The sequence below is a fragment of the Chionomys nivalis genome, chromosome 6 (genome assembly GCF_950005125.1).
Source record: "Chionomys nivalis chromosome 6, mChiNiv1.1, whole genome shotgun sequence".
Lineage (NCBI taxonomy): Eukaryota > Metazoa > Chordata > Mammalia > Rodentia > Cricetidae > Chionomys > Chionomys nivalis.
In genome coordinates this window covers 97993353-98010677 of record NC_080091.1, presented here as the reverse complement: position 1 = coordinate 98010677, position 17325 = coordinate 97993353, and the positions used below count along the sequence as shown (strand labels likewise).

The 17325-nt window shown below is 47.5% G+C and overlaps 1 protein-coding gene and 1 pseudogene across 1 annotated transcript; one reads left to right on the top strand and one right to left on the bottom strand.

Annotated features, from left to right (window-relative positions):
* Nucleotides 1–366: 366 nt before the first annotated feature.
* LOC130876391 (PRAME family member 17-like) lies at nucleotides 367–11429 on the bottom strand (annotated as a pseudogene).
* On the top strand, nucleotides 697–2346 carry LOC130876505 (cyclin-K-like). Its single transcript, XM_057773087.1, has one exon. It carries the CDS (start codon nucleotides 697–699, stop codon nucleotides 2344–2346), a length of 1650 nt encoding a protein of 549 aa, XP_057629070.1.
* Nucleotides 11430–17325: the final 5896 nt, after the last annotated feature.

Here is a 17325-nt window from a genome sequence, read left to right as displayed (position 1 = left end):
AGTCATCCGAAGGCTGTTGGAGGGGGTGCCTGCTGAACCAGCAAAGAGATTTTGGGGGCCTGTTTGATCAGCAGAAGGGGCTGTGGAGTGCTAGCAGTAGCCTTGGTTTGTCTGAGGACTGTCTGTTTAGCTCTGTCCCATTTTAGTGAACCAAAACTAAGGCTTAGATTTTTGTCTTACTAGACAAAGCATGGTCTGCCTCCCAGCTTTCTCGGTATCTATGACTTACTTCAGTGTAACAATTCTGTTCACATAAACCACTGAAGAGACACACAGCAGGGATATAACTAATGACTGGAGAGACAGGTCACTTTCCTCTTTACTGCAAGCAGACCCAAAGGTGGTCTGCTTATCATAGGTACAGCATCAATGACATATTGTGTGGACTCTTGTAGGAAATCAGACACTATAGGGCTGCCTTGTGGCACGGAGTGTATCCATGACCTCTGAATTAAGTTGAAGAAATCTCTCACTGAGGACATAACCCTGAGGATCATAGCACTCCAGAGGTGCAGGACAATGCTCTATACTCAATCTCTCTTTTCAGGTTCACTGTGTTTTGTAGTTGATTACATTCAACAATTTCTGACAGCGTCATTGGTATGGGGTTTGCCTGAGGTGAGGGGTTGATGCTGGCCTGAAGAGGATTGTTGTATTCCAGAGGCCATTTTGGGAAGAACAAGGCTACTTCAATAAATGAAAGTGAACAAAGAGAATTCAAGCCCTTCAGTCCTGTCAGCAAACCTGGACCACACAAAGCCATGCTGGTACTGGGATAAGAAGGACTTGGCTCGTACACCCTCACAACTCGAAGGACTTGATCCAGCCACTGAGGCCCAGTACCGCCGAGAGGGGGCTTGCTTCATCTTTGATGTGGGCACACGTTTGGGCTTACCCTATGGCACCATAGCAACAGGAATCACTTATTTTCATCGATTCTATATGTTTCACTCCTTCAAGCAATTCCCATGCCATGTAACAGGAGCTGCCTGTCTCTTTCTGGCTGGGAAAGTAGAGGAGACGCCAAAAAAGTGTAACGATATCATCAAAGCAGCTCATAGTTTATTAAATGATGTCCAGTGTGGTGAGTTTGGAGGTGAACCTGTGAAAGAAGTCTTGTTGCTGGAGAAGATCTTACTACAGACCATACAGTTTGATTTAGAAGTAAAGCATCCATACCAGTACTTACTCAGATATGCAAAGCAGCTCAAAGGTAATAAAGAAAAAATTCAGAAGTTGGTTCAAATTGCATGGACCTTTGTAAATGACAGTCTCTGTACCACCCTGTCACTGCAGTGGGAACCAGAGATCATAGCTGTAGCGGTAATGTATCTTGCAGAACATTTGCGCAAATTCAAAATTCAAGAGATGACTTCCAAACCCATGTACAAAAGGTGGTGGGAACAGTTTGTTGAAGATCTCTCTGTTGACATTCTGGAAGACATCAGCCACCAAATCCTGGATCTTTACACACAAACAAAACAACAGAGGCCTCATCATGCCCTTCCTCAGCCGCAGCAGCCCCCATCTCTTCAGCCTGCACAAGTCCCACAGTCACACCCATCGCAAGGCTCCCAGGCAGCACAGCCAGAGCAGGAGCAAGCACAGCAGCCCAAGGAACCGCCCCGACAGCCTAGTCCTCCAAGACAAGCTGAACACACCATGGTGGATTATCCTGAGGAAGAGAACGAAGCCACAGCACCACCACCTAAAATTCCCAGACTTGAGACCACTCCCCTACCATTGCCTCCAGACTGGAAGCCTCCCATCGCTCCCACCTCAGGTGAAGCTGATGCAAGCAGGCCAGTGGCAGCAAGTGACCTCCCCAAAGTCCAGATTCCTCCTCCAGCCAACCAGGCCCCTGTGCACCAACCACCATCATTGGGGCCTCCACCCCCACTGCCCTACAGCTACGTGACTGGGATGTCTAGGACCAGCTCTTACATGCCTGGAGAGGGCTACCAGAACCTGCAATACGGTGCTCTGTGCCCAGCCTATGGCCCACCTGCTCACCTTCACTATCAGCCCCATGTCTACTCCCCCAACCCAGCTCCACCTCCTGTTCTTCCACCCCCAGCTTCCTTCCTCCCACCCACCATTCCTCCCCCTATCCCAGGCTACCCTCCCCATATCCCTCCCAACAACACCAATTTCCCACCACCACCTCCACGCAGGCCACCCATTCATGTAGCCCCTCCTCACCCTCTTCGAGGTTTGGGTTTGCCACCAGCCAGCTGCCTACCTCCTGCTATTCCCCCTGAGGGGCAGCGCACTGTGACCACACTTATCCCCCCACCTGGCATGCCGCCTGTCAGGGGGATAGGATGGGCAACCTGGATGAGATAACAGGAAGTCCCTTTCCTTTTTTGTTTATTTTAACCCTGGTATACCATTGTGACCGACTCATCAACAATACAATGTAAAAGACTGGACTTGGAGGGCTCGCTCAGTTCCTGACTAGAGAAGGCTGTCTGAAGATGGAGAGTACTGGAAACATGAACAGGAGGCTCAGCATCCTCTCCTGTGCACACAGCTGCCTTTCGCTCTCGCCTCACTGCACCCACCATTTGCAACAAGTGTCCTCTTCTTCTGGGAGGGCGAGAGGGAAAAGGTGTCACCTCAATGTAAAAATAGAGAATGACATCTCCCTGGACACCTGCTAACCCCTCTAGAGTCAAGTTTCTTGCCAACCCTAGGATGGCTCCCTTAGTTAGGATATATACTTCACTGCTCCCGTATCCACCCTTCCTATATCCCAACCATCCCAATCCCCCGAGCTCCTCCCATCCTCCCCTTCTCATGTTTCTCATCCCATTTCCCCTTTGCCCCATGCCACCTCACCCGCAAGTTCCCAGTTTTTGCCCGGCAATCTTGTCTACTTCCCCTCTCCAGGCGGATGACTATATGATTTTCTTTGGGTTCACTTTCTTATTAAACTTCTCTAGGATCACAAATTATATGCTCAATGTCTTTTATTTATGGCTAGAAACCGATTATGAGTGAGTACATCCCATGAGATGTCCCCAGCTGGTACCATGGGCAACTAAGGAGAGGGAACCTGAAATGACCCTATCCTATACTGATGAATATCTTGCATATCACCTTAGAACCTTCATCTGGCGATGGATCGAGGTAGAGACAGAGTCTCAATTTGGAGCAACGGTCTGAGCTCTTAAGGTCCAAATGAGGAGCAGAAGGAGGGAGAACATGAGCGAGGAAATCAGGACCACGAGGGATGCACCCACCCACAGTGACAGTGGAACTGATTTATTGGGAGCCCACCAAGGCCAGCTGGTCTGGGACTGAATAAGCAGGGGTTGAAACTGGACTCTCTGAGCATGGCGGACAATGAAGGCTGATGAGAAGCCAAGGACAATGGCACTAGGTTTCAATCCTAATACATGAACTGGCTTTGTGGGAGCTTAGCCTGTTTAGACGCTCACCTTCCTGGACATAGATAGAAGACCTTCGTCTTCCCGCAGGGCAGAGAATTTGGACTGCTCTTCAGTATCGAGAAGGAGGGGGAATGGGGTGGGGGAGGAGAAGAGGAGTGGGGATAGGGGGAGGGGAGTGGGGGGAGGGGGCAATATTTGGGAGGAGGGGAGGGAAATGGGAAACGGGGAGCAGGTGGAAATTTTAATTAAAAAAGAATAAAAATAAAAAAAAATAGAGAATGACAATAACGTGTTTTTAGATACGATGAAAGTAAATTCTCTTATATGCTAAGCCGTGGTGTCTTCATGAAAAAACAGCATAATAAAAAAATGAGTTTTCCAATTGACTTGACGAGTCCATTGAGTGGGTAGTAGCAGCACGGTGCCTTGTATGTGCCAGACAGTTTCAGGGTAAGAGGGTCAGGCTGGGATGAGAGCTGTGCACCCTGGGTAGTGCCTGTTGTGGTGTGACCACATCCAGTGTCGGTTGCCTTCTTTGTCTATCACAGGGTTACTTTAACTAGTGAAGATGGCAAGTAGGCACATTGGTTCAGTAAATAGCTTCAGAACCTGTCTTCACTGTCAAGCGAAAAAAACCGATGATGAGCAGACCCGGTCAGCAGGAAGGACACAGAAAGGATTACTCCACACAAGGTCTGACATCATCCCCAAGGGTTCACTCACTCCTTCCACCTCAGCACAGACTCCTTCCTGTCCACAGTGCCTCACCTGGACTCTGACCCACAGCTGCAATGCGATGTGCGTCCTCCGTACTCGTCCCCTACTGTGTTCAAAACAGACAAAGCTGAGTGTGATGGTGCACACCTGGAATCCCACCATGGTGGGGCTGAGGCAGGAAGAGTGAGGAAAGGTGAAGCCCATACTGGGCTACACAGGATGACCTCATCTGAAGAAGCCACCTGAACTTCATGGGGAATTGATGCAGGCTCAGCACTCCTGGGAACTGTAAATGTGTGAGTCCTTTCCTTCCAATACCTTTTTGTTGAAGAGCGGCAGGCTAAGTTCCTGGCACCTGGCCGCCCGTACGGCTAGCTTTATCCGAAATAATTACACAGAAGCTGAATTTTTTTGAACACCTCCTGGCCCATTAGTTTTAGCCTCTTATTGACTAGCTCTTACATATTGATCTAACCCATTTCTTTTTCTTTTTTTTTTTTGGTTTTTCGAGACAGGGTTTCTTTGTGGTTTTGGAGCCTGTCCTGGAACTAGCTCTTGTAGACCAGGCTGGTCTCGAACTCACAGAGACCTGCCTGCCTCTGCCTCCCGAGTGCTGGGATTAAAGGCATGCGCCACCACTGCCCGGCTGATCTAACCCATTTCTAATATTCTGTGTAGCACCACGAGCTGGCTTACCAGGAAAGATCTTAACCTGCATCTGTCTGGAGTAGGAGAATTATGGCGACTCATTGACTTGGCTTCTTTCTCCCAGCATTTTGTTCTGTTTACTCCACCCACCTAAGGGTTGGCCTATCAAATGGGCCTAGGCAGTTTCTTTATTAGTTAACCAATGAAAGCAACAGATAGATACAAGACCCACCTCCATCACCTTTTCTCTTTCCTTTCCCATCAATTCCCCTCAGTTTGCACACTTGCTGAGAAGGAGATCAGAACCCACTCTTACTAGCTCTCAGTGCACAGCTGGATTCTGACTATGGCATTCCTCCCAGACTACCGTCAACTGATGTTGAGCTCTACTCCAGATTGTTGTACGAGCCCTCTCTCAGGATGAGCAGACAGGAACAATCCCCCATTTTCTCATGTGTCCAGCACTGCTAATCCACCAGTGGCTACAGAGAGTGGGTGCCTGCTAATGACTTAAGGAACAAGGCTTCTTCTGCAGAGAAAACTGCCCATCCTTCTGTACCAGAGCAGCTGGTCCATGTGACCCTTGAGGAAGTAGACATTATCAAGATGCAGCTTCTGGAGTGATTCCACATTGAATGACTTCAAGGTGAACTGAATGACCACCCTGTTGCTTCTGCTTTGGAGAGTTAAACATGCCAGTCTGTGGTGGCCAAAAAATGTGAGCCTATTCTACTCTGCTTGAACAGCAGAAAGTTTGAGGTTGCTCAAAGTTGTGACAACTGTGGCTACACACCCTGACCTAGGGTTTGATTACTTGGTGTTTGGGACATTAAATGACCCATAGAGTTGTATCTTCTCCACCCTGTCCAAAGGTCAGAGAATTAAAGTATACTTCTGCTCCCTTTTTTGAATTAGGAGGTATGAACTAGGAAGTGACTGCTTTCAGAATACTTAATCTAGTGTGGGTTCACTACCTAAACAACAGAATGCTTTTCTCAAGAATTAATGGCTTGATGTCTCAAAGTATTGAAGCAAGTAATTGTTCTGGTTATCCTTTATACCATGATAGAGCAATCTTTTGTCTTCTTCCTCCTGTGGTATTGGAGTATAAAATTGTATGAAAAGTTAAAGACAGGTGGACTCAGTACTCAGAAGTCAGAATTCAGCACTCAGGATCCCCGGAATTGCCCTCCTGGTACTATCTTACGTCTCTGTGTTTATTTCTTATCTCTGTTCCTCCTACCTAACATTTCTAATCCTCACACCTCTATTCTGATACGTATGGGCCTGCTGTGGCTACGACCAAGGCAGAAGTCACCCGAAATGGTGGCTCCTGACATAAGGCAGCCCAACGTGGCATGGCTTGTGACCTTCTCTTGTGTTGGAGAGAAGGATCTGTCACAGATGGCTCATGCAGCTGAGGAAGGGGTAAAAGTTAAATAGAAAAGTAGAATTGTAGGTAGAATGCTCACACAGGTACTGCATGTATTCCAGGCCCAACATTTCTAAGGTTCTCCTGTAGTTGTGAAAATACAGAGCACAGACTGAGTCTTCTTAGAGCACAGCTTCATCAGAGCTTCCAAGACATCTGCTCCAGAGAGAGGCAGGAGAGCAGCCCATCCAGGGGTCTTTCCTTAAGTTTCTGGTTTATCACATCCTGGAAGGGTTGCTTCACTCTCATCCCAGTGGCCCACCACTGCTTGATTCTCTCTTCCAGCCTGTGAGAACCAGCCACCTGCCATGACTTGAAGTTCTTATCCATAGTTCCTGTACCAGTTGTAATGGTTTGTCCTGTCCCCTTAAGAGACAAGCCCCACCCCACTTACCACCCATTCTCTCACTTCCCCAAGCAGATCTTATTTCTAGTTCCCTTCCATCTCTCTCCCTAAGAGGCAGCCCACTGCAACCACTCTGGGAACTGTGCTGTTTTACTTTTACCATAACATCAGTACTTCCAATTTCAACCTCTTGTTTGGAAAACAGTCAAAGGTCTTGAGTTCCAGTTCAGGAGCCAGCATGGAAATTCTACCTGGTTTCCAGCATGGAAGGAAGTCAGTCACTCTGTTCTCCATGGCTTACGTGCTCCCAAGACCATGTCTTTGAGTCTACCCTGGAACACAGCTAGTCCATGTGGGAGCAGGGATGGTTTCCTTCAGCCATTGCAATATCTGCCTCGAGTCCAGCACATGATGGCTCCCAAGATGGTTCAACAAGGGCAAAGCTTCTCAGTTTTCCATGCTGGTGCTAGCAGAGGTCTCTGGTCTACCCATGGAATCAAGTTCTACCTGAATCAAACTACCCTTGCTTTGACATCTCTGGGCCTCCCTTGCTTGGGTCTTACCTTCATTGACACCTTATCTGGGTGTCTCTCACATAGGGCAAATTAGAGTAACTTGGAATGTCTTCATGCATTACCTTCCTCTGTATCAGAGTTCCCAGAGGAAAGTGTAAGAAGGACAGGTCCTGCATCATGGTCCCAGAGCTAAATGTGTCTTCAGGTGAAGGCCTGCTTGAACAGCAGTGGGAAGAAACCAAGGGCAGAGCCCCCATATCCAAGGGGTCAAATGCCTGATTCCAAGGCAGACTATCCCCTGCCAGGTCTTGGAATGTGGGTGGGGTTTGACACATGTCTTAATATACTTTCAGAGAAACAGGTGCTGGAGGAACATCTTGGAAAAGATGTCCTGTCATGTCAATGTTTAGAGACCCTTTACTGTCATCACAGGAACTAAGTCAGGGCCTTTGTATGTGTATGGAGGTCAGAGGACAATCAGTAGAAGTCTGTTCTCTGTTTACACCACATGGGCTCTTGGGATAAAACTCAAGGCTTCAGGACTGGAGGCAAAGGCATTTTCTTGCCAAGTTACCTTGCAGAACCCTTACATTTATTTTTAAAATGAGAAACAAGACAGGAAGAAGGATGCTCATGAAATTGCTGGCATGGGAGGTGGAACTGAGAAGCTCAGGGTCCAAGTGTGATGGCTACACTGAAAGGTCAGTTAGGACACAAACCAGATTGTGAGGAGGCTTACAAACTCCCTAAACACTCGGAATTTTGAAATTTTGTTTTGTCCTCTCTGTTCTACCCAAAATCTTTCTAGGTCATCCAGACCAGGATCAAACTCATGGATATCCTCCTGTTTCGGTCTCTACAGATTGGGATAAGAGACATCCACTACCAGCTAAATTGTGATCTTTGATTTAAACTTGTGAAAACATATACTTTTAGATTGTTTTCATTTTATATTATCTATGTTTGTCTCCATAAGTATATAGCATGTGTGTGTAGTATCTTCAGAGGCCCAAAGAGGGTATCAGTTCCCTAGGATTTTGTTGTTGTTTTGCTTTGTTTTGTTTTTCAACACAAGGTTTCTCTGTGTACCTTCAGATCCAGTCATGGAACTAGCTCTATTGACCAATTTGGCTCAAACTCTCAGAGATCTGCCTGCCTCTGCTGAGATTAAAGGCATGTGATTAAAGGCAAAGGCATGAGATTAAAACCACATAACCAGTTCCATAGTCTTATCTGTAGCTGTAGACCACTTGAAATGGGTGCTGGGAACATGACCTGGGTCCTCTGGATAAGCATTAAGCACTCTTAACCCCTGGCTACTTCTCTAGCTTTCCAGGCAGATAGTTCTATAGTTTTTTCATATGAAGAATGAAGCCTTTGGTCTTCTACATGCTAGGGAATTTCTTTACTAATGAACCCCAGCTTCAAACCACCAACTAAATAATTCAGATTTCAAGAACTAGGACTTCTGCCTGCAGATTGTTTTGTGGCTCACACCTGTACTTAGGATGCTGAAGCAAGAAAGCGAAATGAGTTCCTGTCTGGCCTGTACTATACAGTGAGTTCCAGGTGACCGGTTGTGCTAGTTTGAATGGAATTGACACCATGATCTCATAAAGAGTGGCACTGTTATCCAGCATGGCTTTGTTTGGGTAAGTACGGCCTCGTGGTAGGAAGTATGTCACAGTGGGGGAAGCTTTGAGGTCCATGCTCAAGCTTCCCTTAGTGTGACCCTTAGACTGTTTTCTGTTTCTTGCAAGATAGAGGACTCTCAGCTACTTCTCCAGCACCATGTCTGCCTGCATTCCACCATGCTCCCTGCCATGATGATATGGGACTGAACCTCTGAAACTGTAAGTAAGCCACCCCAGTTGAATGTTTTTAGGTATAAGGGTTGCTCTGGTCATGGTGTCTCTTAAAAGAAATAAAAATCTTAAGACTCCTGTTGCGTCTGTGTTGGCACAGCAATGAGAGTTCAAGGTCACTGGGAGGTGGTAGCACACACCTTTAATTCCTGCACTGCGGAGCCAGAAGCGAGCAGAGGCCAGACTGTTCTACAGAGAAAGTGCCAGGAAAGAGGCCAATGCTACACAGAGAAACCCTGTCTGGGGAAAAAAGTTCGAGGTTATCCACAGCTACTGAGATTCTTTATGACCTGATTTACAGCAACAATAAAAAGGTTACAAATACATTGGAAATAAAGCATCAAGCTGGCCTTGAGGGTTCACATATGTAATCTAGGACTTAAGAGACAGAGGCAGGAGGATCCCTGTGAGAATATGGCCAGCTTAGTCTGCAAAGTGGAACTGTATAGGTAGGTAGGTAGGTAGATAGATAGATAGGGCAAATCTCTCTTTGGTGACATCACCCAAGTCACTGTAGCACTCCAGAGGGGCAGGCCACTGCTCCACATTTATCTTGCTCAAGTTGGTTGTGTGCCACAAAATGTTTTCAGGATGGGTATGGAGAAGTTGTTATCATAGATGGTGACCTTGGTGAGCTGAGAGCACTGGCTGAAGGCAGGGATGTCAGTAAGCTGATAATCCTTTGTCCTACAGCCATGCAAGTCCAGGACTGCAGTGTCTGCCACATTCTCAAGCAGAACTCAGAGAGGCAAAGAATATAAAGTCAATATATGTCAATATAGGTCAATCTCAGATGTTTTAGCTGACAGAGGCTATGATACCAGGGGAAATAATTCAAGTTGCACTGTGATGGTTGGTAGTGAATTATGGAGAGAGTCTCCAAGGGGGTTGTCAGGGACCTGGGGATAGGAAAAAGTGTTAGGTCGGGCAAAGGATTTTGGAGACTGTGTATCCTGGGAGTTTACATAGAGGGGGACAGGGCACACATCTCAAGGTTATTTAGACTCTATGAACAATGAGAGTGACCTGGTGCTGAGTAGAGGAGTCTAAGGAATCAAGTCACACACATAACTTTCACCGTAATTGTCCCAGTGACTGGCAGGCACCATGCACCCACTAATCCTTCAAGTTAAAGAAGAAGATTTGCTCTGATATCTGACCCAGGTCTCCAGCTTGCTTACCTGAGTAACTGTTCCATGTGGTCTCTCAGAAAGTAGACCCCATTTAAGGAAAGATGCTACGCACAGCTGAGGTTGAAGAACTGAGAAATGAACTGGCTGACACATTTCTCTTCTGTATCTGCTGTCCTGTTGCCAATTTCCAAGGTTTTCTTGTAGATGAGTGTCAGGGAGAGTTTGTGAAGACTTCTCATCTGGCCAAAACAGGGAGCAAATCGTGCCAGTGTGGAAGAATCCCACCCCAAGTTCAGTTCCAGCTCCTCCACGTGCCAGGGCTGGAAAACATTCAAGATCTTTTTTATAGAGCACACAGGCAGAGCGCAGACCTTCATCTTCAGACAGCAGAGCTGTGGGGAGCCTTTTCTCTGCTGGACCCACTGCAGGAAGCATGCTTGTTCTTCCTCCAGATGGGGCCTGAAGCAGAGGTCAGCTATGGCCTTCAGAAGCCTCCTCAGTGCACGTCTGGGAAGAACCTTCACTACTTGCTCCTCCTCTACAGTCTCTGCTGAGTAGTTCCCTTCCTCTGTTCTGGTTTGTATTCTCCAGAAGTCATGGCACACATGCCTCAGGTCGAGCACCTGATGTTTCTCCTTCCTGTAGATAAAATCTGTGAAGTGTAAGCAGACATGACAGTCCAACATGGAGCCAACTTTCACTATCCATTTCTAATGTCAGCTCTTCCCTCCTGCCAAGGTGTGTATCTCTTCGGTACCAAGTGTGTAGTGTAGGAACTCACGTGTGCTATGGACATTTTCTCTGAGCTGCTAATGCAGACCTGACTACTTTCCTTCCACTAAGATACTTTATATCTACTGAGTCCCTTGATTAGTGTTTGTGGGATGCCAGGGAGAGACGCATTCCACACTGGCTAAATCTACTCTAAGCTCTAATCCATACTCAACTGTCCTTGCTATAAGCAAACCATAGCTTTCAAGACCCCGCATCCCCACACGATGATCCCAGTAGAAGCCTCTGACCCACTTACAAGGCCAATTTCCCAACCCTGCGATCTCCAGTGTGCCCCATGTGCTCCAGGCTAGCATACTTGGTTACTGGTCACCTGGGGTGAAACCTTCTGGCCAGCTGTGTGTCTATGCCATCTAGGACAGTCTGTAAGATTTCCACGTTGGGACTCTTTATCAATGTGCCCACAGGGAGGCAGGGGAAAGGCCAGGATTCCAACATTGCCTTCACAATCCTAGGGCATCTGTCCTTGAAGAGGCCTGGGAAGAGCTCCATGAGCAGTTCCAGAGCAGAGATGGCCAAAGGCCTCATTCCTCAGCACAGCCTGCCTTGCCAGTTGCATGAGTGTGGATGGCGTCTGAACACTCATCATGAAGGGTTTTCAGGCAGAAGGCTCCTGAGCAAGCATTCAGGGAAAAATGTATTTAAGATAAAGGTTAGAAATCTTTTCACCCAGCGTAGTAACCTGTAGTGCGAATTCTACTTGGTCTTAATAAGAAAATCCAAGAGTCAGATAATGGGTAAATGCGGAAAGATCAGATAAGAAAACAGCCAAGCATCTAGTTCTTACCACCACCTCAGACTGAAGTTCTCAGACTGAAAGGGCAACCCTCAAATCGAATATACTGAATGATGGATTCCCCCACATTGTATTCCTCTCTGCCCAGCAGGATCACTTTCTGTCTCTACCCACTTGGTGCTGAGATTAAAGGTGTGAGCCACCACCAGCTGGATCAAGCAGCCATGAGTAACTTTGAACTCCTGATCTCCCTAGCTCTGGGATTAAAGGTGCTACCCCTGCTATCAATGAAATCATTGCAAATAATCTGTAGGATTAAAAGGCTAGAGGTTGAACCAGCCAATCAAACTGCAGCTTGGGTTGGAAGGTGGGACTGCAATAGGGAGGGGGAGGTGAGCAGAAAGGTATATAAAGAGTTCAGGAGGCCACTGAAGACACTCAGAGACCTGAGCCTGGAGGAACTGCCTGGCTCAGCTGGGAAAAGGAGACCTCCTGTTGTCAGTGCTCAGAACTGGTGAGTAATTGTCCTCCCTTGTGTCTTACAGTTTGATATAGGGACCTTCAGACCCAAGAAGGGACAGAACATTTTGATTTCTGTCTCTTCAGATGAACACATTGGAGCCAGTGGGTTTGATTCTAGATGAAGTTTTACCTTCATCTCAGATGTCAATCTATGATAGCTTGTTGGTTTCATTATGGTTGATATTGTTTTGAGACAAGGGTTTCCAGCTTTCTTTAAGCTCTCCTAGATCTGGGCATTGTAGTTCTAGCTAGGCTGGAAATCAAGATAATCCTGACTCACTTTCTCTCATACTGTGCTACATTCAAATGAGTTTTTTCAATTGTTTTTGTGGAACAAGGGCTCACATAGACTTGTAGACCACATGTCCTTGACTCCTTGACTGTTCCTCTGCCTAAACCTCCTTCCTGGGTAGATGTATCTGTTAGGGTCTGAGTGAGGCCCCCAAAGAAGACCAATAGCCATGTATGGAATAGTAAGAGCTTTATTGATTCCAATGTTGGGGTGGCAGTTAGTGAACCCCAAGGAGGGTCACAAGATCCTTTTTCTCTTTTTTTCTTTTCTTTTCTTTCTTTCTTTCTTTCTTTCTTTTTTTTTTTTTTTTTTTTTTTTTGATTTTTCAAGACAGGGTTTCTCCGTAGCTTTTGGTTCCTGTCCTGAAACTAGCTCTTGTAGACCAGGCTGTCCTCGAACTCATAGAGATCCACCTGCCTCTGCCTCTCCAGTGCTGGGATTAAAGGTGTGTGCCCTTTTATCCTTTTAATCAGAGTTAAGAGAATTCCAGAGAGGAGGGACTAATCTGTGGCTAATTGGTGAAGGGGGCTGATTGGTGGAAGGTTCTAGTGATTAATTACATTCAACAATTTCTGACAGTCATTGGTATGGGGTTTCCCAGAGGTGAGGGTTTGATGTTGGCCTGAAGAAAGATCTTCAGAGGATTGTTGTATTCCAGAGACCATTTTGGGAAGAACAGGCTACTTCAATAAATGAAGGCGAACAAAGAGAATTCAAGCCCTTCAATCCCATCAGCAAACCTAGACCACCCGTTTCAAGGCTCCGAGGCAGCACAGCCCCAGCAGAAGGACCCACAGCCATTGGCCCAGTTGCAGCAGCAGCAGCAGCAGCAGGAGGAGAAATCAGAGCAGCCCAAGACTCCGCCCCCACAGCCTAGTGCTCCAAGACAGGCTAAGCACACCATGGTGGATTATCCCGAGGAAGAGAACGAAGCCACAGCACCACCACCTAAAATTCCCAGACTTGAGACCACTCCCCTACCATTGCCTCCAGACTGGAAGTCTCCCATTGCTCTGACCTCAGGTGAAGCTGATGCAAGGGGCCCAGTGGCAGCAAGTGACCTCCCCGAAGTCCAGATTCCTTCTCCTGCCAACCAGGCCCCTGTGCACCAACCACCATCATTGGGGCCTCCACCCCCACTGCCCTACAGCTACGTGACTGGGATGTCTAGGACCAGCTCTTACATGCCTGGAGAGGCCTACCAAAACCTGCAATACATGACGATGACCAATGGTTCCTCCTACGGTGACCGGCGCCCAGCCTACGGCCCACCTGCTCACCTTCGCTACCAGCCCCATGTCTACTCCCCCAACACACCTCCACCTCCTGTTTTTCCTCCCCCAGCTTCTTTCCTCCTTCCCAACATTCCTCTCCATATCCCACGCTACCCTCACTTTCTCCCTCACATCAACCCCAATTTTCCACCTCCACCTCCATGGCAGCCACCCATTCATGTAGCCCCTCCTCACCCTCGAGGTTTGGGTTTGCCACCAGCCAGCTGCCTACCTCCTGCTATTCCCCCTGAGGGGCAGCGCTCTGTTACCACACTTATCCCCCCACCTGGCATGCCGCCTGTCAGGGGGATAGGATGGGCAACCTGGATGAGATAACAGGAAGTCCCTTTCCTTTTTTGTTTATTTTAACCCTGGTATACCATTGTGACCGACTCATCAACAATACAATGTAAAAGACTGGACTTGGAGGGCTCGCTCAGTTCCTGACTAGAGAAGGCTGTCTGAAGATGGAGAGTACTGGAAACATGAACAGGAGGCTCAGCATCCTCTCCTGTGCACACAGCTGCCTTTCGCTCTCGCCTCACTGCACCCACCATTTGCAACAAGTGTCCTCTTCTTCTGGGAGGGCGAGAGGGAAAAGGTGTCACCTCAATGTAAAAATAGAGAATGACATCTCCCTGGACACCTGCTAACCCCTCTAGAGTCAAGTTTCTTGCCAACCCTAGGATGGCTCCCTTAGTTAGGATATATACTTCACTGCTCCCGTATCCACCCTTCCTATATCCCAACCATCCCAATCCCCCGAGCTCCTCCCATCCTCCCCTTCTCATGTTTCTCATCCCATTTCCCCTTTGCCCCATGCCACCTCACCCGCAAGTTCCCAGTTTTTGCCCGGCAATCTTGTCTACTTCCCCTCTCCAGGCGGATGACTATATGATTTTCTTTGGGTTCACTTTCTTATTAAACTTCTCTAGGATCACAAATTATATGCTCAATGTCTTTTATTTATGGCTAGAAACCGATTATGAGTGAGTACATCCCATGAGATGTCCCCAGCTGGTACCATGGGCAACTAAGGAGAGGGAACCTGAAATGACCCTATCCTATACTGATGAATATCTTGCATATCACCTTAGAACCTTCATCTGGCGATGGATCGAGGTAGAGACAGAGTCTCAATTTGGAGCAACGGTCTGAGCTCTTAAGGTCCAAATGAGGAGCAGAAGGAGGGAGAACATGAGCGAGGAAATCAGGACCACGAGGGATGCACCCACCCACAGTGACAGTGGAACTGATTTATTGGGAGCCCACCAAGGCCAGCTGGTCTGGGACTGAATAAGCAGGGGTTGAAACTGGACTCTCTGAGCATGGCGGACAATGAAGGCTGATGAGAAGCCAAGGACAATGGCACTAGGTTTCAATCCTAATACATGAACTGGCTTTGTGGGAGCTTAGCCTGTTTAGACGCTCACCTTCCTGGACATAGATAGAAGACCTTCGTCTTCCCGCAGGGCAGAGAATTTGGACTGCTCTTCAGTATCGAGAAGGAGGGGGAATGGGGTGGGGGAGGAGAAGAGGAGTGGGGATAGGGGGAGGGGAGTGGGGGGAGGGGGCAATATTTGGGAGGAGGGGAGGGAAATGGGAAACGGGGAGCAGGTGGAAATTTTAATTAAAAAAGAATAAAAATAAAAAAAAATAGAGAATGACAATAACGTGTTTTTAGATACGATGAAAGTAAATTCTCTTATATGCTAAGCCGTGGTGTCTTCATGAAAAAACAGCATAATAAAAAAATGAGTTTTCCAATTGACTTGACGAGTCCATTGAGTGGGTAGTAGCAGCACGGTGCCTTGTATGTGCCAGACAGTTTCAGGGTAAGAGGGTCAGGCTGGGATGAGAGCTGTGCACCCTGGGTAGTGCCTGTTGTGGTGTGACCACATCCAGTGTCGGTTGCCTTCTTTGTCTATCACAGGGTTACTTTAACTAGTGAAGATGGCAAGTAGGCACATTGGTTCAGTAAATAGCTTCAGAACCTGTCTTCACTGTCAAGCGAAAAAAACCGATGATGAGCAGACCCGGTCAGCAGGAAGGACACAGAAAGGATTACTCCACACAAGGTCTGACATCATCCCCAAGGGTTCACTCACTCCTTCCACCTCAGCACAGACTCCTTCCTGTCCACAGTGCCTCACCTGGACTCTGACCCACAGCTGCAATGCGATGTGCGTCCTCCGTACTCGTCCCCTACTGTGTTCAAAACAGACAAAGCTGAGTGTGATGGTGCACACCTGGAATCCCACCATGGTGGGGCTGAGGCAGGAAGAGTGAGGAAAGGTGAAGCCCATACTGGGCTACACAGGATGACCTCATCTGAAGAAGCCACCTGAACTTCATGGGGAATTGATGCAGGCTCAGCACTCCTGGGAACTGTAAATGTGTGAGTCCTTTCCTTCCAATACCTTTTTGTTGAAGAGCGGCAGGCTAAGTTCCTGGCACCTGGCCGCCCGTACGGCTAGCTTTATCCGAAATAATTACACAGAAGCTGAATTTTTTTGAACACCTCCTGGCCCATTAGTTTTAGCCTCTTATTGACTAGCTCTTACATATTGATCTAACCCATTTCTTTTTCTTTTTTTTTTTGGTTTTTCGAGACAGGGTTTCTTTGTGGTTTTGGAGCCTGTCCTGGAACTAGCTCTTGTAGACCAGGCTGGTCTCGAACTCACAGAGACCTGCCTGCCTCTGCCTCCCGAGTGCTGGGATTAAAGGCATGCGCCACCACTGCCCGGCTGATCTAACCCATTTCTAATATTCTGTGTAGCACCACGAGCTGGCTTACCAGGAAAGATCTTAACCTGCATCTGTCTGGAGTAGGAGAATTATGGCGACTCATTGACTTGGCTTCTTTCTCCCAGCATTTTGTTCTGTTTACTCCACCCACCTAAGGGTTGGCCTATCAAATGGGCCTAGGCAGTTTCTTTATTAGTTAACCAATGAAAGCAACAGATAGATACAAGACCCACCTCCATCACCTTTTCTCTTTCCTTTCCCATCAATTCCCCTCAGTTTGCACACTTGCTGAGAAGGAGATCAGAACCCACTCTTACTAGCTCTCAGTGCACAGCTGGATTCTGACTATGGCATTCCTCCCAGACTACCGTCAACTGATGTTGAGCTCTACTCCAGATTGTTGTACGAGCCCTCTCTCAGGATGAGCAGACAGGAACAATCCCCCATTTTCTCATGTGTCCAGCACTGCTAATCCACCAGTGGCTACAGAGAGTGGGTGCCTGCTAATGACTTAAGGAACAAGGCTTCTTCTGCAGAGAAAACTGCCCATCCTTCTGTACCAGAGCAGCTGGTCCATGTGACCCTTGAGGAAGTAGACATTATCAAGATGCAGCTTCTGGAGTGATTCCACATTGAATGACTTCAAGGTGAACTGAATGACCACCCTGTTGCTTCTGCTTTGGAGAGTTAAACATGCCAGTCTGTGGTGGCCAAAAAATGTGAGCCTATTCTACTCTGCTTGAACAGCAGAAAGTTTGAGGTTGCTCAAAGTTGTGACAACTGTGGCTACACACCCTGACCTAGGGTTTGATTACTTGGTGTTTGGGACATTAAATGACCCATAGAGTTGTATCTTCTCCACCCTGTCCAAAGGTCAGAGAATTAAAGTATACTTCTGCTCCCTTTTTTG

What these genes read in the sequence shown, in the direction of transcription:
- LOC130876505 (XM_057773087.1), top strand. Translation starts at nt 697, where the DNA reads ATGAAAGTGAACAAAGAGAATTCAAGCCCTTCAGTCCTGTCAGCAAAC.